This window comes from Moschus berezovskii, chromosome 7 (genome assembly GCF_049115385.1).
Source record: "Moschus berezovskii isolate FMDL1 chromosome 7, NW_MosBer_1.0, whole genome shotgun sequence".
Lineage (NCBI taxonomy): Eukaryota > Metazoa > Chordata > Mammalia > Artiodactyla > Moschidae > Moschus > Moschus berezovskii.
This window is the reverse complement of record NC_142466.1, coordinates 46736386-46763864: the sequence shown is the minus strand read 5'-3', so window position 1 is coordinate 46763864 and position 27479 is coordinate 46736386. Positions and strand designations below refer to the sequence as shown.

At 40.2% G+C, this 27479-nt stretch overlaps 1 protein-coding gene across 2 annotated transcripts; it reads right to left on the bottom strand.

Annotated features, from left to right (window-relative positions):
- Positions 1-950: 950 nt before the first annotated feature.
- AK3 (adenylate kinase 3) lies at positions 951-25143 on the bottom strand. 2 transcript variants are annotated; one of them, XM_088837909.1, is made up of 5 exons: positions 25121-25143; positions 12067-12186; positions 10941-11113; positions 9952-10070; positions 951-3099 (listed from the first exon to the last, which is right to left on the bottom strand). In XM_088837909.1, the coding sequence occupies exons 2-5, from the start codon at positions 12125-12127 to the stop codon at positions 2979-2981; spliced, it is 474 nt and encodes a 157-aa protein (XP_088694035.1). In that variant the 5' UTR covers positions 12128-12186; positions 25121-25143; the 3' UTR covers positions 951-2978. The 2 variants fall into 2 exon arrangements, with proteins under 2 accessions (XP_088694035.1, XP_055284257.1); XM_055428282.2 differs by lacking the exon at positions 25121-25143 and adding an exon at positions 24526-24823.
- Positions 25144-27479: the final 2336 nt, after the last annotated feature.

Here is a 27479-nt window from a genome sequence, read left to right as displayed (position 1 = left end):
CCAGAAGCTTTAAACACAGATTATTCTGTGTTTAAAATTTTTAAACTATAACTTCTAAAATCAGAATCTTGAATTGCAAAGATAGGAAGGCTGTTTTTGCAGTTGACCAGTGTCTTTTTTTCTTTTGTCAATGAAAAGACAACTTATAAACATGTTTTAAAATTTATTGCTGTTGAATATTATAGCAATTTAATATAATGAGGTCTTTAATTACTATGATTTGTTAGATAAGTTTTGTCATAAACTATGTCCAAAATATTTTGCTCAAATGCCTTTGAAAATAGCTGGAGGGAAGTAGTTGTGGGTCAGGGTTTAGAAATCTAAACTATTTCAATAAGAAATACAAATAAATAGAAAAAGAAATAAATGGAATTAAGAAATAAAATTTCTGGATGGTACTGCCAATTTGCATTTCCCACAACACACTCTGCTTATGAAAGGTGTACCAAAATAATTGTGGTGCTGTAGAAAACAGGGTAATGGTTTGAAGTCTCACTAGCTTTTAAGTAGCACAGTAGCTTCTGGCCATGGCAGTCAGCTCTGGACGTATTTCCATGTGGCACACAGATCATAATGATAAGTATTACAGCAGAAAACAAGTTCTTTTTGTAATTGCACAGGTGTTTCCCAAAGTCATGGATGTATGCAAAACTTTAGTTTTGGGAGTGGAGAGGAAATGATCACAGGAAGGACAGGTCTTGATTTTCATAGCCATGTTCTTCTATCCCTCTTTTTGATTCCCACATCTCTTGGCAATGTCAAGAAGGCCAATATGGCTGCAATACTGCAGCAGGAAATAAAGGGTAAAATGAAACCAACCTATATATGTAAAAGTGTTCTAAGACAATTATTAGAAAGCAGAGACTAACTCAGAAGCCAATGAGACATGAGGGCAATAAAGGGAAAGTGAGTTACAGTGGGTCCTGTGAGTTACCAAAGACCAAGTAATATTCACAGTTCTGAATTTTCATTTAATGCTAATTCATTGATACACTGGATAATTAGTACCCAACATTTTTAGAATGTACATACTAACATTGAAATAAGGCAGTTACGTGAATGTTTCCCATAATCCTTTTTAAAAGCCTCGGTACATTTTTGAAAGATCAATACTGAACTTTTAAAAATCAAAGAAAAGTCAGCTTTTTTTCCCCACAAGATACGTAAGAATCACTTGCTAGCATTTGCATTTTCAGTGCCTGGAATAAAATGGGCCAAATTTTCAAAGGCAGTTAATAACAGCTTATACAATGACTTGTTTCATTTAATCTAGCACCAAGTAAGAGAATTGAAGATATTGTCAGATTTCTCCTTCACCTCTCATATTGCCCCACTCCTCCTACCAAGCTACCACTGTACATAAGCATGCATCCTGTTGCCCCTCTAAGGAATCAAATCATTTTCATTTTAAAATGGCTGCGCAGATTACATTCACTGGTAGAGTTCTTCCCCATTAAGGAAGGATAGCAGTGAACATGAGCAGGCATTAACTTCTTTGATTAGGAATAAAGAACTCTTCTAAGCAAAATCAATGAGTTTCCTGGTTCTTTTTAATATGTTGTGTAAATCCTTTTAATTCCTACACCTGCTTACTAATTATGATTGTTATTTATGTCAAGGGAGTTTCCCCCAGGCAAACCTGATCTATTTCCTAATGACAAAGTATGCTTACTTAACCTAATGCCATGAGTCTCCTTTCCTTCCTCCCTCCTTCCCTGCCTTCCTTCCTTCCTTCTTTTAATTTGCTACTCATCAAGGCAGATCATACATTGGGATCAAAAAAGAAACTGGCAAGTAGGTCCTAAAGTGTACATTTTTCAACCTGAGTAACTTCTGAAAACATGAGAATTTAATTACATATTCTGCTGAAAATTCAACTTTGGTGCTTTTACAAGAATTTACGATGTCAGTTTCTAACAAGTCATGTCCCTCAGTACACGGATTTTCAAAAGAAAATAAGTGATAGGAAAATACATTTCGCTATGTGCTAACTGATACATTTTTATAGCAAACTGAAAATCTGGAGTAAAGTGAAAGTGTGTTTAAAAACAACAAAATACAGGATATACGGTTATCGAAAGGTTGCTAATGTAAAGTGTAAAAAAACCCCAGAAACCTCAATAGTCAGGAGACCACAAGGGGGAGCTCTCATGCCTTGTGAAGACAGCATAGCCCAAAAGGAAGACAAGACTTCTGGCAAAGACTGAGCCAACGAAAAGCCATGGATTTGTTTACTACAACCTTCCCAACTTCGTTTTTCCCTCTATAAAAGTATTGTCATTCCCATGCTGTGGGGAGGACCTGCACCTGGCTCACGATGGTTGAGACTCCAAATTGCAATTATCTGCTGATTCCGAATAAACCCATTTTGCTGGAGAAATATCTGGCAATCTGAGGTCAATAAAAGGCAGCAGTGAATTTGCATCCTGCAACTAATCTATAAATTCTGTCATTATAAACTTGCTTTCCCCCCACCCCCAAGGAATTCCACAGATGGTGTCCCACAGTTTGTGTGTATCACAGTGCAGAGGTCTCTCTTCACATTACTATCCACAAAAGCCTCTGATAAGATACTTTCCCCAAGTGATATGGAAGTTTTTTCTTTTTTTACTTCTCCAGAAAAATAAGGAAACTTTACCAACCACTTCTTTTCTGAACAAAACTTAGATTACCAGTTGCCCTTTCAATTACACTCAATAATTTTCAAAAGTATAGACATTTATAATGTTTTGTAATTGTGCTAATTCTAATTTTATCTAGTTAGAAGGTAACTAGATAAAACACACTAAACATTTCAGAAGATGAATCTTCATAACTGACTCATTTGGCACATCCTTAATTTCCAGGATAAAATCAGCAGAAATGAAACTAACATAATTTTCAAAGAATTTATACAGGCCAGAGTCTTAGGACAAGGAACTTGTAAATGCACAAGACAAGGAGCTTCTGCTCATCTTCCTAGTTACATGAAGTTTTCCTCATGGAGTAACTGATGTTTCCTGGTTTCTTTGTGGAAGTTTTGTTTGTAGGAAAGCATATACGTGTGGCCAGATCTTGTTGGTTTCTGTTCCAGAGAATGTTTCCAACACCCCTTTTTTCCTAAGGATAAAAAACAAACAAGACAGGTCTGACAATAAAAAAAGATCACAGGCCAGTATCACGAATGAACATAGATGCAAAAATTCTCAGCAAAATATTAACAAACCAAATTCAACAGTTAAGGATCATATACCATGATCAAGTGGCATTTGTCCCAAGGATGGTTCAATACATTCATATCAATGTGATACACCACATTAACAAATTGAATAAAGATCATATCTCAACAGATACAGAATAGCTCTTGACAAAATTTGACATCCATTTTTGATAAAACTCAACAAAGTGGATATAGAGGTAACATACCTCAGTGTAATAAAAGTCATATATGACAAACCTAGAGTCAATATAATAGTGAAAAGCTGAAGGCATTTCCTCTAAGATCAGAAACAAGACAAAGATGTCTATTCTCACCATATTTGTTTTGGAATTCCTAGCCATAGCAATCGGAGAAGGCAATGGCACCCGACTCCAGTACTTTTGCCTGGAAAATCCTATGGACAGAGGAGCCTGGTAGGCTGCAGTTCATGGGGTCGCACAGAGTTGGACATGACTGAAGCGACTTAGCAGCAGCAGCCATAGCAATCAAAAGGGGGTGTGGGGGGGCAGTCCAAATAGGAAAGGAAGAACTGAAACTGTCACTTCAGCAGAGATGACATGATACTGTATATAGAAAAGCCTAAAGCAAGATACCACCAATAAAACTATTAGAACTAATAAATGAATTTAGTAAAGCTGCAGGATACAAAATTATAGAAATCTGTTGCATTTTTATACACTAATAACAAACTATCAGAGAAATTAAAACAATCCCACTTACAACTGCATTTAAAAAAATAAAACAGGAATAAATCTAATCAAGCGGGTTAAAGAACCTATACTTGGAAAACTATAAGGCACTGATGAAAGAAACTGAAAAAGACATTAAAAAATGGAAAGATATATCCTGCTCATGGATTGGAACAATTAGTATTGTTAAAATGATCTTACTATGCAAGACAACCTACGGATTCAATGCAATTCCTAACAAAATACCAACAGCATTTTTTTTTTAATGTTTGTTTATTTTTGCCTGTGTTGGGTCTTCATTGCTATGCGGGCTTTCTCCAGGTGCAGCAAGCGAGGGCTCCTCGTGATGCAAGGGCTCCTCACTGCAGTGGTCCTCCTGCTGCAGAGCACAGGCTCTAAGGCACATGGACTCAGCAGTTGCAGCTCACAGGCTCATTAGTTGTGGCAGGTGAGTTCAGTTGCCCCGTGTCGTGTGGGATCTTCCTGGACCAGGGATCAAACCAGTATCCCTTGCATTGCAAAGCGGATTCCTAACCACTGGACCACCAGGGAAGCGCCCAATGGCATTTTTCATGGCACTAGAACAAAAATTCTAAAATCTGGACACACAAAAGACCCCGGATAACCAAAACAATCTTGAGAAACAACAGAGCTGGAGACATCATGCTCCCTGACTTCAGACTATACTACATAGCTACAGTAACCAAAATAGTAATGGCACTAGCACAAAACCAGATACACAGATCCATGGAACTGAACAGGCAGCCCAGAAATAACCTGCAGTATGGTCAGGTTAATCTATGACAAAGGCGGCAAGAATATACAAGGGAGAAAAGGCAGTCTCTTCAATAAATGATGTTGGAAAAACTGGACAGCTACACAAAAGAATAAAACTAGATTACTTTCTCACACAATATAAAGAAAATCAAGAAGGATTAAAGACCTAGATGTGAGATCTGAAGTCATAAAACTGCTAGAATGAAACACAGGCAGTACACTCTTTGAAATCAGCCTTAACAATATATATACAACATGTATATACATTGTATATACATATATATATATGATATATATATATTGTGTGTGTGTGTGTGTATATATATATGATCTGTCTCCTCAGGCAAGGGAAACAAAAGCAAAAATAAACAAATGGGACTACATCAAACTAAAAAGACTTCATACAGCCAAGGAACCTCAACAAATGAAAAGGCAGCCTACTGAATGGGAGAAGATATTTGCAAATAATATATCTGATGAGAGGTTAATATCCAAAACATACAAAACCCAACATCAAAAAATAAACAACCTGATTTTAAAATGGGCAGAGGACCTTAACATGTCTTTTTCCAAAGACATACAGATGGCAAACAGACACATGAAAAGATGTTCACCATCACTAATCATCAGGGAAATACAAATCAAAACCAAAATCAGATCAACTCACACCTGTCAAAATGGCTTTTATCATAAAAATTTTAAAAAAAATGGATAGGTTGAGGACTTCCCAATTCGGGTTCAATCCCTGAATAGAGAACTAAGATTCCACATGCCACTTGGCATAGCCAAAAATAAATAAGTAATTTCTTTCTTTTTTTTTGAAGACAATAGTGTGGATTTAATGGTCTCAGTAAGTACAGATCTGTGTGATCAAGAATGAAAGGTGGATGGTGTTAGGAAGTGTTCTAGTTTCATTCTTTTACAAGTGGCTGACCAGTTTTCCCAGCACCACTTGTTAAACAGACTGTCTTTTCTCCATTTTATATTCTTGCCTCCTTTGTCAAAGATAAGGTGTCCGTAGGTGTGTGGATTTATCTCTGGGCTTTCTATTTTGTTCCATTGATCTATATTTCTGTCTTTATGCCAGTACCATACTGTCTTGATGACTGTGGCTTTGTAGTAGAGCCTGAAGTCTGGCAGGTTAATTCCCCTGGATTAGAGAGCTAAATGTAAGACCAGATTCTATAAAACTCCTAGAGGAGAACGTAGGCAAAACACTCTCTGACATAAATCACAGCAGGATCCTCCAAGACCCACCTCCAAGAATATTGGAAATAAAAGCAAAAATAAACAAATGGGACCTATTTAAAATCAAAAGCTTCTGCACAGCAAAGGAAACTATAAGCAAGGTGAAAAGACAGCCTTCAGAATGGGAGAAAATAATAGCAAATGAAGCAACTGATAAAGGATTAATCTCCAAAATATACAAGCAGCTCCTGCAGCTCAATTCCAGAAAAATAAACGACTCAGTCAAAAAATGGGCCAAAGAACTAAACAGACATTTCACCAAAGAAGACATACAGATGGATAACAAACACATGAAAAAATGCTCAACATCCCTCATAATCAGAGAAATGCAAATCAAAACCACAATGAGATACCATTTCACACCAGTCAGAATGGCTGCTATCCAAAAGTCTACATGCAATAAATGCTGGAGAGGGTTTGGAGAAAAGGGAACCCTCTTACACTGTTGGTGGGAATGCAAACTAATACAGCCACTATGAAGAACAGTATGGAGATTCCTCAAAAAAAAAAAAGAATGAAAGGCACTTGGCTGGGTGTTGGAAAACCTAGATTTTGGTTTCAGTTGTGCCCTCTGGCTAACAGAAATGGTCACTTAAGATGCATTTATCATTTTCTGAGCACATGCTGAGTGCTTTACATATAATAATTCAATCCTATTTAAAGCTCAAGTTTCATTATTTTACTGATGAAACTGTGTTAGGGATGTAAAGCAATAACCTGAATCACCAAAATGGTAGTGGGCTTCAAAACACAGGTCCTGTCAGACACTAGAACACCCTTGGCTTTCTTTTGTCTGCTTACCTCCTTGCAAGACAGCTCCCTATTACTTGATGATCCTTCCTTCTTTCACCTAGGTTTTTTTTTTCCTCTGTGCTCTCCTTCTGTTTTAAAGGAAAGGGGAATTCTAGAATGTGGTTTTTATCATGTTTCCTACTGGGTTTCTCCATTTCTTCCCAGGCAGATTTGTCTGTCTTTTTACCAGGCCAGCAATCAAAGTCTGTATTCACTAGTTTCCTTGAGGTTCAATGGTGAAATGGATCAAAATCCAGGGGTTGTTTTTCAAAACAGAAAAATTCCTGCCAGAGATTTTGGCATTCCAATTGTTTATCCTCCTCCTCCAACTACTCATATACACACTGGCTTTAAGGCTGCAGAAGAGCAAATGAAGAACTCTGGTTTATCACTATCTAAAAACAGGATCAGTCATACCTCTGCAAGTTTTTCACTAGATTTTAAGATGTTTCACTGGGAACAAAAACATTCCTTTATGCATTCCTCATAAGATTTGCCACAGTTAAAGACTAACTTAAATAATTCCTACTGTTTTCTGGGTTAAGAAACATCTGCTAAAGCCCTCCTGCTTCTAAGTTCACAAGCATCTTATAAAGTTTTCAATAGAACAAGCTTCTTAACTGTTTTAAGCCTCTTGAAAAGCCACCTTAAAATCAAGCCTATGTCACAAGTGAGTTAACAGGTTGCTTCCAAGGGAACAACTATACAGTCCTAAAGGCTGAACCTTGGACAAACATTGTCACCTTCATTTCTATGTAATAAAATGGAACTGGCTTAAGCTATTGGTCTCTAAAAAGAGCCTCATGTTGCTTGTAAACAGAGACCTAGTCATACTATCAAATGTCCCACAGCTGAGAAGAGTTTTAAAAGCAACAATGTAACTGTCAGTATTTTAAAATAACAATGCTGATTCTCACTAAGGTTATTGCAAATACCACTTTAAACTGTTGGTTAAGTCCAGTCCTAGTTCTATGTACAGGAGCTTAGAGGGAAAAGTTTCAATTAACGGCAAGAGGTAGCAAAAGCCAGAAGCTCAGAAAGACTAGGGTATCTCCTGAGATAGGGACCAAGGACATACACTTCATCTCTACAGCCTTGCCCAACTTCCCCTCCCACATTTTACAGAACGAATGCTTATAGCCACTGTACTTCCACTGCATTCAGTCATGACTTCCGTTAATAGCCTCAGTGTTGTTCCCAGCTCAGCAACAATGTGCTCTGCCTTCTTCTGGTTACTTCTGAATGAATAACAACCCCCTTTTGGGAAACAACCTTTTCACTAAATTCAGTCCACAAGACTCAGATGGAACAGTCCCCACCTCGCAGCTTCAAGGATGGACATGATCAGAGCTAGTTAGTGCCAACTCCATGACTTCTGAGGGCAAAGAGACTCTCTTTTTCTGGGATAGATGAACTGGAAGGAGGTGAGCTGGAATGTTGAGCGGCTCACACAGGTAGAGCCCACCTGAGACTGATGCCAACACAGGAAAACAAAGCTAAGAGAGACAGAGGCCTGATGACTCTGTTTGAACACCTGGACCCAAACCATCTACCTTTGGACTCTTCAGTTACATGACCAATAAATTTCCCTTTTGCTAAAGCTTGTGTGAGTTTGGGTTCCTGATTGATATAAGCATCTATCACACTGTATGATAAATACTGTTTACCCAGCACTTTGCCTCACAAAGAAAGGTGAGTTTCTTTGGGGCTTGGCAAAGATTGGGTCTAATTATCTGTGTGGATCACTGGCCTAGCATAGTGTCCACAGGGTAAACAACATTCATCAATACTGAGTGATTCAACAGTGCCAGGACTGTTTTAAGTCTTTGTATGGATTATCTCATTTAATTCCCTTAACAACCCTATAAAGAAGCTACTATATAATAATTGCTCTGATTTTGCAAATGAAGAATTCATGGCACAGATGTTCAAACACCTTGCCCAGGGCCACACAGCTGGTAATCTTCAGGAGCCAGGCTCATTTTATAATCACAAAATTATACTAACAGTTAGTGAAGAAAGTGAACTGCCAGCTTCCTTGTAATTTCATCCTCCAGAAATAAGTCTTAAAATAATTTGGAGACTGCTACTTCAGAATTCACTGCATAGTTACCCAATTACAATAACAACAGTAATAGCTAATAATCATATAGCGCTTAATGTGTGTCAGACACAATTCTAAGAATTACACATGTTAACTCCACCTTTCAACCCTCCAGTCTCAATCCCATTTTGCATGGAAAAAAACAGGTTAAGCAAGAAGTTAAGGCCAAGTTAATAAACGGTGAGCTGGGATTTGAACTTAGGCACTCTGGCTCCAGAGTCAGTGCTCTAAGCACAGCACTGTCCTGTCTTAATGCTGAGTCATTATTCAGTAAGTGAGTACATAAAGGAAAGTGAATGTAATCCACCCTCTGTTAGAGGAGGATGAGGCGGAATAAAGAAACAGAACTGTTTCTCGGCCCGAGCCAAACATTAATTCACTAGAGTTCCTGTATTTGTGGTGGGATTTCATGGGGTCACGGAGAGTCGGACACAACTGAGCGACTGATCTGATCTGATCTGATGAATTCCCTGAGGAGTTAACAAAACTATGTAAAAATGAACACTTTTAAACACTGTTTGCCAAATAAATGATCTGAGGATTAGTTGCCCTTTGAGAGGCTTTTGTGCTGTAGTGTACTCTATGGTCACAGGGAGTGGGCACCGTTAGGTCTGCCTTCCTGGCATTCACGCCAGCCCTCCCTCCACCAGACAGCAGAGTTTGAGTGAGACTGACCCACTGCCTGCTCTGGGTGTGGACCAATCAGTATAATCTCTCCCATCCCAATGACTGCTCAGAAATGCACAGTAACCTAGGCCTAAAATGCAAGGCATTCTCTGACCACGATAGCTGCTCAAGCTGGTTAACTCTAGCACTTCTGTTCACTGGGGAAAAGGTGACCCCTCACCCTTTCATAAAGAGGATGCTGTGCCTGCCCCTAACAACCGTCAGCAACTATGCAGGAAGTATAAGCACAGAGCCAATACAAACCAGAGATGAGCAAAATTCTGATCAAACATGGGGGCAGCTGAAGCCCAAACTACCTTCTGGGTTTGTTACACAAATAAATTTCCTTTTATTATTTAAACTAATTCGGGTTGGATCATCTGGTATTTTAGCATTTTGGCTGGAAAGCATGAAAGATCAGAAAATGATTTAGTGATTCATCATATAAGAGAAGTTCTGAAAAGCGACCAACTCACCGGTAGTACTCCAGGACGGGCTCTGTTTGGGCTTCGTAAGCTTTCAGTCTCTTGACAACTGTCTCTGGTCTATCATCCTCACGCTGAACAAGAGGCTCCCCAGTCAGATCATCAATTCCCTAAATGAGAGTTAGAAGGGCTGGCATCAAGTATCATAGTTTTGAAGGATATTTGTATAGGTAGTTAACTGATTCATAAACAGACATCTATGTAAGCACCAAACACAAAAATGTGCTTTTTAAATAAGTGGAATCAAATTCAAACCCAGGTCATTGCAACACAGAGCCATGAGACCCCAGGAACATTTCCATGGTGGCAATCACCTTCTCTTTACAGCAAAAGGGTCTTTAAGGAGCCTCTAAATAATTTTGTATTATATATTACATGTATATTATATGTATTATATTATGAAAAAAGTGAAAGTGTTAGTCAGTCATGTCCAGCTCTTTGCAACTGTAGCCTTCCAGGCTCCTCTGTCCATGGAATTCTCCAGGCAAGAATACTGGAGTGGGTAGCCATTCCCTTCTCCAGGGGATCTTCCTGACGCAGGGATCAAACCCGGGTCTCCTGCATTGCAGGCAGATTCTTTACCATTTGAACCACCAGGGAAGCCCGTGATATTATACATATATGAAAAGGATTCAGCTACAGATTGAGAATCTGAACTATAAGCCCTAAATAACCCAAGGTGTCATTAATCCCTACTGCCCCAATTCTTAACACACCACCTGGCAGAGTAAAAAATCAACACATGCTTTTGAAGGAACAACAAATCCCTGTTGCCTCTGGGGATGTCTTTACTACCAAGTTGACTGGACTAAACCAGCAGACTACACAAGTAATCTGAGAACATGCCCCCTGGAGTTCTGGTCATCCAGGAGTATCAGTGTAATCTTTGAGGGCAGCTATCTCCAGATGACAGAGATATCTGTCATCTGGAGACAGCTGGCTACGCAGAAGGCCGAGTCAGTTCTATCCCAACAACTCACCATGGTTTTGGGAGGGTTGAACTCGATGTTATAGACACGGCCGCTGCCTGGATGGATCCAGCGAGCAGTTAGGCGCTGCTTGATGACCTCAAAAGGCACGTTCAGGTTAATCACTGTGTCTATCTGATAGGCTCTATCCAGGGCTTCTACCTGCGGAAGTGTCCTTGGAAAGCCTTTACAAATTAAGTTAAAAATGAACAAAGAAAGAAAGGGCCAAGGGGAGAGAGGGGAGAAGGAAGAAAATTAATGTTGAGCAACTTGAACAAATGCAGTAATACCAGGAAGGCTGATGACACTTGTAGGGCAACCCTGATAGTTAACATTTTATATGTTACCTCCAGACCACAGGTTGCTCAAATATTTGGTCAAGCAATATTCTGGATATGTCTGTGAGGGTGTCTTTGTGTGGGGGTGGGGGGGCGGTTAACATTTAAATCAGTTGACTGAGTAAAGCTGGGCCCCATCTAATCCACTGAGGGCTTGGGTAGAACAAAGGGCTGGCCCTCTCCAGAAGATAAGGGGGAATTCTTCCTACCTGACTGCCTTGGAGTGGGATATGGCTTTTTCCTGCCTTTGGACTCAAACTCAAACATCGGGTCTTCCTAGGTTTCACCAGCCTTCCGACTCTAACTACACCATCACACTACCAGCTCTCCTGGGTCCCCAGCTTCCTAACCCACTTTGAATATCTTGAGACTTGTCTGCTTCATAATTGTGTGAGCAAATTCCTTGTAATAGACACCTCCCTCTAAAAACTAAAACTCAACCTATCCTCAAGGATCCCACAGCACCTCTGGCTGGGGAAAGTTTACATGTTACTGTAAGTTACCCTCCGTCCTTCCTTCTTCCTTCTGTGATCCTCCCTCATCCTAAATATTCTCAAAAAGGGGAGAAGGAACAAAAGTCACATCTGAAGGAGCTTAGAAACACTGCAGTGCACTTCCCTCTTTGCATTTAAAAAAAGCAGCAGGACAGAGAAGAAGACTGGCCCCCAAGTCCCCAGGGTCAGGAGCGGCAGCACACAGTCCTTCTGCCCGCCATCTGTTTCTAAAGCACATGAAATGCTCACTCTCCAGTCTGCGTGCATCCTTTTGGGCAGCTGAAATATTCTCAGTACTCCACCTACCATCCAACAGCCAGCTATATTGGGTGAGATTTTTCAGCTCATGAAGGACCAACCGAGTCATGACGTCGTCTGGGATGAGCTTCCCTTGGTCAATGAAAGTCTTGGCTAAAACACCAATTTCTACATTAGAGGCAGGAAAAAAAGGCAAGTCAGCAAGTACATTTATTCAATCCCGTTCTAAGCCTCTAGGAAACTGGCTGCCTAAAGAAGCCCCCTGGATGACACACTCATTTGAAAATGTGTGTCATCAATTTTTGTGATAAAAATAAAGATTGTAAAATAATCAATGCCTATTTCAAAATTTCCATTATATAAAAATAGATAAATTTAAAAATAATGAAAAGATATAAAGCAATATGTTCCATTCCATTCATTCCATTCTGTCGCTCAGTCGTGTCCGACTCTTTGCGACCCCGTGGACTGTAGCCTACCAGGCTTCTCCGTCCATGGGATTCTCCAGGCAAGAATACTGGAGTGGGTTACCATTTCCTTCTCCAAGCAATATGTTAGCAGTAGTCATCTCTGTGATAGAATTATGTGATTTAACATATTTGTACTTTTCTGTATTTTTCTAAATTTTCTATCAGAAAAATATATACACTAAAAATATTTTCTTTTTAAATAAGAAATTGAAATAGTCATTATTTTTAAGTGGCTCAGTTTAAGTACCTGAGATCTTGTGTAGACATTTTTCTAATTCTCTAAAGTAGATGCTGTTGTCACAATTCAGTTTTTGACCAGATCAACACTGTGATTGTTACATTTTTATAAATAAAATACACTGAAAAGCATTTATGAACACTTTAAAATATTACCTACAATTATGTTATTCTTATGCAATGGTATTTTAATTTTCTCATCATCTGTTAGCAAATTATTTACACCCATACAGAATCTGTAATGCCACTGTAATAATCTGTGAACTTACAATTTTGTGTTTGTTCACTTAACCATCATTTTGTAGGTACTTTTCAGTGATTTTATATAGTCATTCAGTCATTTTTGGAAAATATATCTATATTTGATAAAAACACACTCTATCATGTTAGTATATACTGTTGGACATTTACATTTTTAAATTAGTCTTGATTTTTCGCTAACACTTCTGTTTTTAAAGATCTTAACATTCTTTTTCCTTTTTCTTTATTTTTTTGGAGGGGGGCTTCTGAGTTATTGAAACCCTCATATATTGCTGGTGTGCAACATCTCTGTTGTCAGGCTTTTGACCACCGCACTGGGGGACATAAAGCTCAAACTCACCAAGAGTGATGAGGAAAATCACAGTTCTCCAGGGCTGAGTCCCTAACACTGATGTAGGCAATTTAGAAGACAGTCTGGCAGTTTTTCAAGAGTTTAAACAGAGTTACCATATGACGCAGCAATTCAACTCTAAGATATATTTTCTCAAAAGAAATAAAAACATTAGCTCACAGAAAAACTTATATATGAATGTCCATAGCAACATTATTCACAACAGCCAAAAATTGGAAACAACCCAAATGTTCATCAAGTGACAAGTGGGTAAATAAAATGTGGAATATCCATATAAAATTCTATGATTTAGCCATAAAAAGAAGTACTGATACATGTTAGTGTATGAATTTTTAAAACATGCTAAGTGGAAGAAGCCAGACACAAAAGACCATATCTTACATCACTCCATTTACATGAAATGTTCAGAGTAGGCAAGTTTAGAGAGACAGAAGAAATATCAGTGTTTGTCCAGGGCTGGAAATATTGGGGGAAAATGGAAAGTGACTGCTAATGGGAACAGGGTGTCTTTTAGGGGGTGATAAAAAATGTTTTAAAATTGACTGTGGTGATGGTTGCACAACTCTGAATGTAATTAAAAAAAAACAAACAAACACTGATTCAGAAATACAGACCAATGGAACAAGATAGAAAGCCCAGAAATAAACCCATGCACCTATGGGTACTTTATTTTTGACAAAGGAGGCAAGAATGAGGCAAGAATTGGGCAAAGACAGCCTCTTCAATAAATGGTGCTGGGAAAACTGGACAACTACATGTAAAAGAATGAAATTAGAACACTTCCTAGCACCATACACAAAGATAAATTCAAAATGGATTAAAGACCTAAATATAAGACCAGAAACAATAAAACTCTTGGAGGAAAACATAGGCAGAACACTCAATGACATAAATCAAAGCAAGATCCTCTATAACCCACCTCCTAAAGTAACAGAAATAAAAACAAAAGTAAACAAGTGGGACCTGATTAACTTAAAAGCTTTTGCAAAGCAAAAGAAACTATAAGTAACATCAAAAGACAACTCTAAGAATGTGAGAAAATAACAGCAAATTGGAGTGATTGGGGGCGGGAAGAGACAGGGACGACAGAGAATGAGATGGCTGGATAGCATCACCGACTCGATGGACATGAGTTTGAGTGAACTCTGGGAGTTGGTGATGGACAGGGAGGCCTGGCGTGCTGGGATTCATGGGGTCGCAAAGAGTCAGACACGACTGAGCGACTGAACTGAACTGAACTGAAGGATTAATTTCCAAAATTTACAAGCAGCTCATACAACTCAATGCCAGAAAAACAAACAATACAATCAAAAAGCGGAAAGAAGACTTAAACAGACATTACTCCATAGAATACAGGTGGCTAACAAAAAAGATCTTCACGACCAAGATAGTCACGATAACGTGATCACTGATCTAGAGCCAGACATCTTGGAATGTGAAGTCAAGTGGGCCTTAGAAAGCATCACTACGAACAAAGCTAGTGGAGGTGATGGAATTCCACTTGAGCTATTTCAAATCTTGAAAGATGATGCTGTGAAAGTGCTGCACTCAATATGCCAGCAAATCTGGAAAACTCAGCAGTGGCCACAGGACTGGAAAAGGTCAGTCTTCATTCCAATCCCAAAGAAAGGCAATGCCAAAGAATGCTCAAACTACCGCACAATTGCACTCATCTCACACACTAGTAAAGTCATGCTCAAAATTCTCCAAGCCAGGCTTCAGCAATATGTGAACCGTGAACTCCCAGATGTTCAAGCAGATTTTAGAAAAGGCAGAGGCACCAGAGATCAAATGGCCAACATCCGCTGGATCATGGAGAAAGCAAGAGGGTTCCAGAAGAGCATCTATTTCTGCTTCATTGACTATGCCAAAGCTTCATTGACTGTGTGGATCACAATAAACTGTGGAAAATTCTGAAAGAGATGGGAATAACAGACCACCTGACCTGCCTCTTGAGAAACCTGTATGCAGGTCAGGAAGCAACAGTTAGAACTGGACATGGAACAACAGACTGGTTCCAAATAGGAAAAGGAGTGCATCAAGGCTGTATATTGTCACATTGCTTATTTAACTTATATGCAGAGTATATCATGAGGAACGCTGGGCTGGAAGAAACACAAGCTGGAATCAAGACTGCTGGGAGAAATATCAATAACCTCAGATATGCAGATGACACTACCCTTATGGCAGAAAGTGAAGAGGAACTCAAAAGCCTCTTGATGAAAGCGAAAGAGAAGAGTGAAAAGGTTGGCTTGAAGCTCAACATTCAGAAAACAAAGATCATGGCATCTGGTCCCATTACTTCATGGGACATAGATGGAAAAACAGTGGAAACAGTGTCAGACTTTATTTTTTGGGGCTCCAAAATCACTGCAGATGCTGATTGCAGCCATGAAATTAAAAGACGCTTACTCCTTGGAAGGAAAGTTATGACCAACCTTGATAATATATTAAAAAGCAGAGACATTACTTTGCCAAAAAAGGTCCGTCTAGTCAAGGCTATGGTTTTTCCCGTGGTCATGTATGGATGTGAGAGTTGGACTGTGAAGAAAGCTGATCGCCGAAAAATTGATGCTTTTGAACTGTGGTGTTGGAGAAGACTCTTGAGAGTCCCTTGTACTGCAAGGAGATCCAATCAGTCCATTCTAAGGGAGATCGATCCTGGGTGTTCATTGGAAGGACTGATGCTAAAGCTGAAACTGCAATACTTTGGCCACCTCATGCGACGAGTTGACTCACTGGAAAAGACTCTGATGCTGGGAGGGGTTGGGGGCGGGAGGAGAAGGGGACGACCAAGAATGAGATGGCTGGATGGCATCACCAACTCAATGGGCATGAGTTTGAGTGAACTCCAGGAATTGGTGCTGGACAGGGAGGCCTGGCGTGCTGTGATTCATGGAGTTGCGGAGAGTCGGACATGACTGAGCGACTGAACTGAACTGAACAAACACATGATGCTCAACATCGCTCATTATCAGAGAAATACAAATCAAAACTACAATGAGATATTACCTCATACCAGTCAGAATGGCCATCATCAAAAAGTCTACAAACAATAAATGCTGGAGAGGGTGTGGAGAAAAGGGAATGCTCTTGCACTGTTGGTGGGAATGTAAATTGATAGAGCCACTATGGAAGAAGGTATGGAGAGTCCTTAAAAAACTAGGAATAAAATCATCATATGACCCAGCAACCCACTCCTAGGCATATACCCTGAGGAAACCAAAACTGAAAAAGACACATGTATCCCATTGTTCACTGCAGCAGTATTTATAATAGAACATGGAAGCAACCTAGATATCCATCAACAGATGAAAAGATAAAGTTGTGGTACATATACACAATGGAATATTACTCAGCCATAAAAAGGAATGCATTTGAGTCAGTTCTGATGAGGTGGATGAACCTAGAGCCTATTACACAGAGTGAGATGAGTCAGAAAGAGAAAGATAAATATTGTATTCTTAACACATATATACGGAATCTAGAAGAATGGTACTGAAGAACTTACTTACAGGGCAGCAATGGAGAATCAGACATAGAGAAAGACTTACAGACATGGGGAGAGGGGAGGAGAGGGTGAGATGTATGGAAAGAGTAACATGGAAACTTAATTACCATATGAAAAATAGACTGATCATGGGAATTTGCTGTGTGGCTCAGGAAATTCAAACAGGGGCTCTGTGTCAACCTAGAGGGGTGGGATGGGGTGGGAGATGGGAGGGAGGTCCCAAAGGGAGGGGATATAGGTATACCTGTGGCTGATTCATGTTGAGGTTTGACCGAAAACAACAAAATTCTGTAAAGCAATTATCCCTCAACAAAAAAATAAATTAAAAAAACCACACTGATTCATAAATTAAAAGTTAATTTTATGGTATGTGAATTCCATCTTTAAAAAGATTTTTTTAAAAAAAGAAAGTAAAGATGAAAACTACCTAGTAAGCAAAACAAGAAAAAAAATAGCCACTCATATAACCTATATAACTCAGCACTACTTAGATAATTATCATCAAAACTGTTAACATTAAAACTTCAGACACTTTGTTTTGTGAATAGATAGTTCCATGCATAGTCTAACAATCTTTTTCACTATCACTAACAACTTTCTATATCACTAAACACTTACAATAATTTTGAAATCTGAAGTCTATAATGCTTTCATTTAAGAGAAAAATAAAAATGATTCAACTCTCTATATCAAAATGTAAGCAGTTTGTTTATTACATTTCAGGTTTTCATCCCCTGTTAAAATTATGCAAGAACTCTTGTCCAGCATATTCTTTGGACAGTCAGTAAATTTTTATTCCCTTGATTGCCTATAATTTAATGCTGTATCTAATAGTCATTAAAAAGACTATTTCTTTTTTAATTCCAAAAATTAACAAATGTGTGAACTTCCACACCTACAAAACCCAAAAGGTAGTTTAAAAGTAAATCATTCACAGCAAGCTAATTTTCTATAAAGTTGTACACAAACAAAAATAGAAAAGGAAGGTTATAGGAAAATAGGAAGGTTTAAAACCAGCTTTTGATTTTTAAGGATAATAATGAGAAATTCTAAAACACAGAAACATTAATCTGAGAGATGATATTTGTATTATACAAAAAAAATTGTTAATTCTATGTCTCCTTTTAACATCTGGTCATTCTTATAACACTCCTCAAGCCAACCATACCTCATATCTGAATGATCTAGAAACAACTTATGTTTGAGCATTTATGAAGTACAAAAGAGGGCCTGACCAACCTGTAAACACAGTTCTCTTTTACATATGCCAAGAGAAGGAGCTAGAGAATTAATCTAGTTTCTGACAAAACTGCTTTTAGCTTTTTTATAATGTATATACATCTCTACTTTAAAAACATGTTGAAACAAAACAAAACTAGAACAAGAGGGAATGCATCAAATGATAGCTTTACACCCAATCAAGGGTTTAGAAAAAAAGACTTTCTCAAATAATAAAGACTCTGAGTCAACCTAGCAGTTACCTCTGGCAGGGTGGGAAGATGTGAGGGGTTGGCACATGTGGTGACCCTAAAGGTACCGTTTTTCTGCCTGATGGTGGGTAATATCCATGGGTAATATCCATGCAAGTATCAGTACTTCTTTTTATGGCTAAATAATAGAATTCTGTATGGATAGTCCACATTTTGGTATTCATTTTATTCTTCTAACCATCATAGAAATCATAATACTTTCATGCATGGGATACCTCACAAGAATAATACTAAATATCGAACCATCCCTTGACAGCTGTCCTCCCTCCAACCATCATTCAAGCTGAACCCTCTTCAGTGAAGCACTGAGAAGAAACTCCCATTCCAGGTCTACATTTCTCCCTGCTTCAGGACAGAATCTCAACTCAAGGCCCAAGTAGGTCTGGTTTCATCTCTCTCCTCTACTTACCTCCCCACCATTTCCACACAACCCTCAAACCATGACCCCAACAAGGAGGTGCACATACTTTATGTCCCCCGAGCCTTTGCACAAGCCTTTTTCTCCTCTCTGTTATCTGATAAGTTCTTGCTCATCTTTCAAGATATATCTTAAAAGGTCCTTCATGATAAGATGTCCCTTAACCTCTGAGGCAATCAAAAGTTCCTGCTCTGGACTTCCCTAACGTCACAGACTTATCTCTGTTAGGGCACTTATCACACTGTTGAAATTACCTGGTCACATGTTGGTATGAACAGAACTGTGCCCCTTATAATCTGTATGTTGAAGCCCTACCCCCCAATGTGGCTGTAATTAGAAATGGAGTCTTTAAGTAGGTAATCAAGGCTAAATGAGGTCATAAAGGGGGACTTTAATCCAGTATGACTGGTGTCCTTACACGAAGAGGAAGAGACATCAAGAATGTACACAACAGAGGAAAGCCCACATGAGGATCCAGTGAGAAGGAGGCCATTTGTATGCCAGCAAGAGAGGCCACACCAGAAAACCAACCCTGCTGGCACTTTGATTTTGAACTTCAAGCTTCCAGAACTATGAGAAAATAAACTTCTATTGTTTAAGCTACCTGGTCTGTGCTATTCTATATGGCAGCCCAAGCAGACTAATGGCCATCTGCCAGCCCATGTTTTGACTTGAGCACCTCCAGTGAAATATATTTGTCTCTGTTGTTGCCAGTACCCAGCTTGATAAATCCATAGACGAATGACTGGATGGACAGATGAAGATGAGCTGCCTGGATTATCCTGGATTCCAGCCATGGAATTTTAAAAAGGCCTACCTTACTTTGTTAAAAAAAAAAAAAGAAATGGAGCAATTCTCATGGAAAGCAATATTGTTAAAGGTAGAAAACTGCATGTGCAGTTTATTGTGATTTGTGTTAAAAAAAAAAAAGGAAGAGATAAACAATGGATTGTATGTGCATGAAATAGCTCTGGAAGAATCTTTTCACTAAATGTCCTTTTATACTTTTCGGAGCTCAAAACCAAGTAAATGTATTGCCTATTACAAAATAAAAAATTTTGTCATTACAAAAATAATTTGCTCTACTGTCAATACCATTCTGATGAGGCACATCTATGCTGTCTGGGTGTACAAACTAGAAGTTTTGTTCAGTTCAGTTCAGTTCAGTCGCTCAGTCGTGTCCGACTCTTTACGACCCCATGAATCACAGCACGCCAGGCCTCCCTGTCCATCACCAACTCCTGGAGTTCACTCAAACTCATGTCCATCGAGTCGGTGATGCCATCCAGCCATCTCATTCTCTGTCGTCCCCTTCTCCTCCCGTCCCAAGTCCCTCCCAGCATCAGAGTCTTTTCCAGTGAGTCAACTCGTCGCATGAGGTGGCCAAAGTACTGGAGTTTCAGCTTTAGCCTCAGTCCTTCCAATGAACACCCAGGATTGATCTCCTTTAGAATGGACTGGTTGGATCTCCTTGCAGTACAAGGGACTCTCAAGAGTCTTCTCCAGCACCACAGTTCACATACAGAAACTTGGGAGCTGACAAATGCTTTGAGGATTACCTAGTGAGTTCAATTTCCCCAATTTACAAATGAGAACAAATGAGATTCAAAAGGGGTTCATTTAGTCCAGGATTATGTTTTTGAGAAGCACCAAGCTAAGATCCCCTGGAGAAGGGAAAGGCTACCCACTCCAGTGTTCTGGCCTGGAGAATTCCATGGACTACAGTCCATGGGGTCGCAAAGAGTCAGACACGACTGAGCGACTTTCACAACAACAACAAGCTGCAGTGCAGTTTCTCAAACTTTGGACAATCACATGGCAACCGTACAATTTCTGCCATAGCAGATCTATCATTTACTATGTAATTTCTTTAAAATGATTCAGTTTTTTTAGGAATAAAACTGCCATATGACCCAGGAATCCCACTACTGAGCATATACCCTAACAACACCATAATTCAAAAAGACAGATGTACCCAAATGTTCATTGCAGCACTATTTACAATGGCTAGGACATGGAAGCAACCTACATGTCCATTGACAGATAAATGGATAAAGAAGATGTGGGGCATACATACAACGGAATATTACTCAGCCATAAAAAGGAATACATTTGAGTCAGTTCTAATGAGGTGAATGAACCTAGAGCCTGTTATACAGAATGAAGTAAGTCAGAAAGAGAAAAACAAATATCATACATTAACACACACATATATATGGAATCTAGAAAAATGGTACTGATGAACCTACTTGAAGGGCAGGAACAGAGACACAAACATAGAGAATTTGGACACAGCGGGAAGAAGATGGTAGGACAAATTGAGATAGTGTTGAAACATATACATTACCATACGTAAAACAGCCAGTGGAAATTTGCTTATATAATACAGGATCTTGTAGCTCAGTTGGTAAAGAATCCGCCTGCAATGCAGGAGACCCGTGTTCGATTCCTGGGTTGGGAAGATCCACTTCCCAAGAAGGAAATGGCAACCCACTCCAGTATTCTTGCCTGGAGAATCCCATGGACACAGGAGCCTGGCAGGCTACAGTCCATGGGGTTGCAAGAGTCGAACACAACTTAGCAACTAAACCACAACCACGGGGTGCTCAACACAGTACTGTGTGACAGTCTGGAGGGATGAGATGGAGTGGGGGGTGGGAGGGAGTTTCAAGAGGAAAGGGACGTATGTATCGTTATGGCTGATTCAGATTGTTGTATGGAAGAAGCCAACACAACATTATAAAACAATTATCCTCCAATTAAAAATAAATTTTAAAAGATAATGGGAAAAGAGAGTTTTTTAAAAATTACTCTTTTAATATGCTATATTGTTCAAGAAATTAAAGGGTTGGTGGGCTAGTTATCATTTTTTCAAATACAAGTTGAAATTAAAAAATTTTATTCATTTTATTAATTTGAATTTTATTTTTATTTTAGAGAAAATTTTTTGTCTACCTAAAATTATCTCATGAATCTCAATTTGGGAAATACTGCATAATGGAAAGAGTAATTTAATTGGCATATAAGAGACCTGGGTGTTCAGACTTGTCTCCCGGTGACTGCTTTTTATTATTGAGCAAGTTCTTTAACCTCTCCTGAACTCTGTTTCCTCATCTCTAAAAGAAAGGGCTGGACTGATGACAAAAAGGCAGACACTGAAGTTTTCTGACTCCAGGGTTCAGTGGTGGTCAACAGTTACTCAAAGTTTGCTTCTGTCAACAGGCTGCCTTTTATTTCCAGGGTCTTTATCACATCTGCTGGGATGACTTTAAACTTTAGCTATAAAATACAGACATGGATTATAAATACAATATCATTGTGAAATGGTGGTTGGAAGGTAAATTGGCACCATCCTTCCTTAGCACTATTTGATGATACAGTATTTATAGAAATTCCACAGTATGGAATTTATTTGAAGGAAGTAAGTGGAGTTACTGCCAAATATTCATGTACCAGCATAATCATAACAATATTAATTATAGCAAAGAATGGTTAACCACATAAGTGTATAATAATAGGAAAACATTTCAATTAATAATTGTGCAATCTTGATGAAATTAAATATCATTTTAAACACTATTTAGTGATGTGTGAACATAATCACAGTAAGTGTAAAAGAAGGTATCCAAGCAATCATTTAGACTATAACAATTTTTCAAACACATGCAAATACAATAGAGAAAAAAAGAGAAAAAACTGAATAAAAGAAAAAGCACCAAAGAGTTAATTGTAGTTGTTGTCTGGATGGCAGAATTATAAAGGACTTTAATTTTCTTTATACTCTCATGTTTTTCTTACTTTATAATAAATACGCTTCTCTTAGCATCATAAAAATATTATTTTTTAAATAAAAGATTACACCTCTCCTTTGGTGCTGACCCCGTGTGAAATATCCAATCCGTTCACAAATATTTATTAAGAATGTATTCTTAGACCTGAACTACAGACCATCTGTAATAACAATCTCATGACACCTCCCTCAACTCCATCTTCTGATTTTTTTGTTAAAGAACTGCCTGTAGAGACTCCAGAAAGAGCAGGTGTCTGAGGCAGACTGAACATCTTTCCCAGACAGCCTCTCCTGCCTCCCTCTAGTCTCTCTTTTCACATTGTGGACTCAGGAAGAGGATGATGGGCTTGTCAAGGGATGTTATAGATAAACAAAAAGTTTTGTTTCATAACTTTAAAAGTTCAGTTAATTTGCTTTAAATTTAATTTTTTTTAGTTTTCTGTTTTCACAAGTTAACACATCTTTAACTCCACTGAGGGTGGTCTCTAACCACGCAGTTATGCCTCACTACTGAGTTATTTTTCAGATTCACTTTCAGATTATTTACTCCTCTCCAGTTTGGATAATCTTACCCCAACAGGTTGCCGTACTAGGGACTATATATTGTTACCTAACGACATCAATACATAGCATCAAGAACACCTAGCAAGTGAGCCAAACAGTTTAATCTTCTGAAGCTTAATTAACTACAAAATACTTCATGATTTTTCTTTGAAGATCAATGTTAGAAGAGACAAATAAAACTAGTAATTCACCAGATTAGGTGATGAACCACAGAACTCCAAGAAACAAAAAACAGTGGGGTGATTCTTCTTTTCATTTAAATGTCAGTATTTTAAAACAAAGGGAAACCCACCTGAAAATAACCTACATAACCCATCAGTAGGGGACTAGTTAAATAAATCATAGCAGATCCAGCAAATAGACACCTACACAAACATTAAATAATGAAATGGATTTCTGTGTTTTCAGATGGAAAGATATTCCAGATATAAGGTGAAAACACACTGGTGCAGCACACATTTTTAGTAGGATTATATATTGCATAAAACAAAGGATACAGATACATATGCTTGTACATAAACACAGATTTCTAAAAGGAAACACATGACACTGCTCCCCTCTGAAGAATGAGACTGACGTAGGGAATGAAAGGACTTTCCTTTTAATATTATGTACTTCCATCCAAAATTGTTTCCAATTCTTTTTTAACTTGTGTAAGGGATTAGTTCTACTTTCTAAAAGGAGCGTCAAAGTGACTTTGTTTTGGACAACAAAGGTCAACGCTTTTGAGAGAAAAAAAAAACTCACCTTGCTGTTGACTTTTTGAAAACAGCTTTCTTAAGATAGAATTTACATAAGATAAAGTCCACCCACTGTACAGTTTGTTGACTAGATTTTGTGCTGAGTTATAAGAATTTATTTGGAATGAGAAAACAATCTTTCAGATAACAAGGCACAAGAATAGCTTTCGCGTCTAAAGAACTAAGCCAATTCTGCGACAGCAATGAGGATAAATAATACTCGGTCATCAGATTATGGGGGAAAGGTCAGAACCAGAAAGTTCCATAGCGTTTAACAAACAAAAAGTAAAAAGAGAAAGAGCTAACAGTTCTGCAAGCGCAAAGGCACGAGGAGAATACGCCATGCACAGCTCGGTGGACCCTTAGGAGCAGCTGAGACCGGGGCTGGACAAACTTCTCAAAGCCATGTGGTTTCATCTTTGAACTTCGAACGTGTCCTAACTTTCTAGTGCCTTCCCTCAGTAACCCCCTGAAGCTATGCACTGAGGTCAGAGGTTTCGGGGAGCAGTCGCTCAGCAGTGCGAGGACTCCTCCCTGGACGGCAATTGGGAAGGGCTGCGCCCGCACCCCTGACCCTGCATTCGCCGGACCTGCTTCCCGCGCCCCGGCCCCTCCGCCCACAGAGCCCCACCCGGTGACAGCGCGCGGCCACCCCTTCCTCCCGGGCTCCCAACCTGTGCCTCGAAGCATATTATCTCTGAGCAGGTCCCCGCTGGAGAGGTGCTTCAGCTCGAAGTGTTTGGTGATGCGCGAGGACACGGTGCCCTTGCCAGAGCCCGGCGCCCCCATGATCGCTGCGCGCAGTAGCCGCGCAGACGCCCCCATAGCTGCAGAGAGAGGCCGGGCCCGCGCGGACAGTGGAGCTTCGGTCTGACTCGGCTCGTAACTGAGCGCTCACCCACTTCGCCGCCCGGGCCGGCCGGCCGGCTGGCTGCGCGGTGAGCAGGGGGCGGCCTTGTCGCCCGGGCGTTCCCGGAAGTGAGGAGACAGCCACTGGGCAACCGCGCCCGCGCCCCGCCGCCGCAGCGCCCGCCCCCCGCGGCCCGCGCACCCCGGCCCCCGGCCCCGGCCCCGCCCCCTCGGCGCGAGCCCCGCCCCTCGGCGCTCCCGCGGCGACCCCTGAGAGGCGACGACGTCCCGGCGCGACCTGCGGCCCTCCGCGCCTCGTCCCTCTCCGCCCGCTCGCCCTGTACTGCCTTTGTTTTTCTCCGCCTCCGGGGGCCCTCCTTGGTGACCCCCGAATGTTCGCCACTTCCCTCAGGTCCGCACCTCACACCTGTCAGGGCCCCGCCCTGTCCTGCCCAGTCCCAGCAGGAGAGACCTCGCCCGGTTCCCTGACACTCGCCCACTCCTGCCGCGCCCCGTCCTGACCTCTGATCGCCGCTTTGCGCCTCTGGGTTACAGGATGTCACCCTTCCCCCCAACCCTCCTTCACCCTTCACCGCTCAAGCACTCCAGGCCCTATCTTGCTCGGTCCCAGAGGACTGACCGCGCTCGCTCTCGCTTCCCCAGACCCCGGCGCGCTCCTCTGCGCGTCCGCCACTTGCTGCCTCCTCACCCTTGCTCCTCGGTCCCCAGGGTTGACAGAGGTCCCCCCTCTTCTGCTCCTAAACCCGCAGTCCCTTCCACTCCCTTCTCTGCTGCTGAGACTACTCTTCCTCCTCCCTAGCTTTCTAACGGCGGTTTTTGAGGTACGTTTATCTGAGTAGAGTCACAGTGGGTGGCAGTGAACCCAAAGGGCTCTCCTCCTCATTTCACAGAAGAGGAATCCCAGTCGAAATTGAGCACAGGGTTCTAAGTCACAAGTCTGTGGAAGGGTGTCTCTTACTTCCCAGGATCACACTTTCAGTTTCAAAAGTAACTGTTGCTTTTACTCGGCAGAGCCTAAAAATACTGACTCGTCCTCAGGTTCTATTGTTTGCCTTTGGCCCGCCCAAGCATATTGTCTCACTTACTGATTCTATAAATATTTATTCAGTTAAATTCGCACTCCTGCAGTTGAAAGTCTAGTGGTGGAGGCAGATAAATGTGCAAGGTAATTTAAGATAAGTACTGTGAACAAAATAGGGGACTTCCCAGGTGGTTCAGATGGTAAAGAATCTTCCTGCAATGCGGGAGACCTGGGTTCAATCCCTTGGTGGGGAAGATCCCCTGGAGAAGGAAATGGCAACCCACTCCAGTATTCTTGCCTGGGAAATCCCATGGACATAGGAGCCTGGCAGGCTACAGTCCATAGGGTTGCACAGAGTCGGACAGGACTGAGCTACTAAAACACAAACCTGAACAAAATAAAATAGAATGCGTGGAGGAAGGCTGTTTTATATCTAGTGGTCAGTCAAGCTTTGAAGAAATGGCATTTATTTGCTCTGAGTACTGAATGGGAAGGTGGAGGGAGAGGGATAAAGTCAAGGAGAAAAGGCCCTAAAATGGCATGTTTTTCATGTTCCAGGAATAGAGACAAAAGGCAAAAAGACCTATTTCCTCTGTAAAATGGGCATGGAAGATTAGTTTGGAGTTGTTCAAATTTTGGGTATAAAGTACAATGCCAGCCACAGGGTAAGTGTTCGGTATTACATTAGAGTCATCCATTATTGTTACTAATTTTTGTGGAAGGTCACTATGCTAAGGCAGAGAGAAGGTTCTGTGAAAATAAACAGTGCCATCCTTCACAGAAGTTGCCAAATGAGGGCCTCAAACTGCTTTCAATTTAAAAGATAGAAATTAGAGAGAGATGATAAGAGAAAGCTTGCTCCCCAGTGAATCTGAGCTGGGAGAATGGGTGGGGGAATTCAATATGTAGACAGCTCTGTACATGGAAAGAAATTTAGTAGCTCATTCATATTTCCTACTAAGAAAGCAAGAATGAAAATTAAAAAATTAAATATTCAACTCATGTAGTTAGAAAAAACATCAAAATAATCCATTGAAAGGGTTAGATAAAGAATGCAAATAAAAGGATCAGGAAACTTAAGAACAGAACTAACAAAAAAATGAAAAGATTTGGACAAGTACAAGTTACAGAACACTGGAGAGCTAGGTGCATAGAGAGTCCTTCTGATCTCCAAAGCTGGAAACATTTGAGGATTTAGATGCAAAAGAAGCCTTAAAGAAAATCCTGGGGTTATTTGGCTTAGAAAACAAACAAACAAAATAGCTGAGGAACTGTCCTATCAGTGGGGAGGAAAAGCTGAGTGTGTGTTCACATCACCAGGACCCACAAAATGCCAACTAACTGCAGCTTCGCAAAACTTTGTTGATTATGAATGAGGAATGAATAAGTAACTGTCAAACTGAGAAATCTCCTGGCATCTGGGCTTAGCACAGTCATTTGTCCACAGGCACACACGTTTGTATGGGTTGGTTCTTCTCCCTTGAACTTGCCCCAGGAGTAAAAACACTGAGCTCAAATAATACATTAAGACACCAAGAAAGTAAAAAAAAAAGATTTAAGAAGTGCTTGTATGTCAGGGCTTGATCTCTAGGATTCCTGAAGAGGACAGATCTGAAGAAGTTTGAGAGAAGGCTATGTGGACAGAAGCCCAGCAATCTGAGTGGGTTCAGCCATTCCAGCTGAGCTGCTAGTTGTAGCTACAGGATTGAACCTGTGGATAGGTGGATTAGAGAGTGG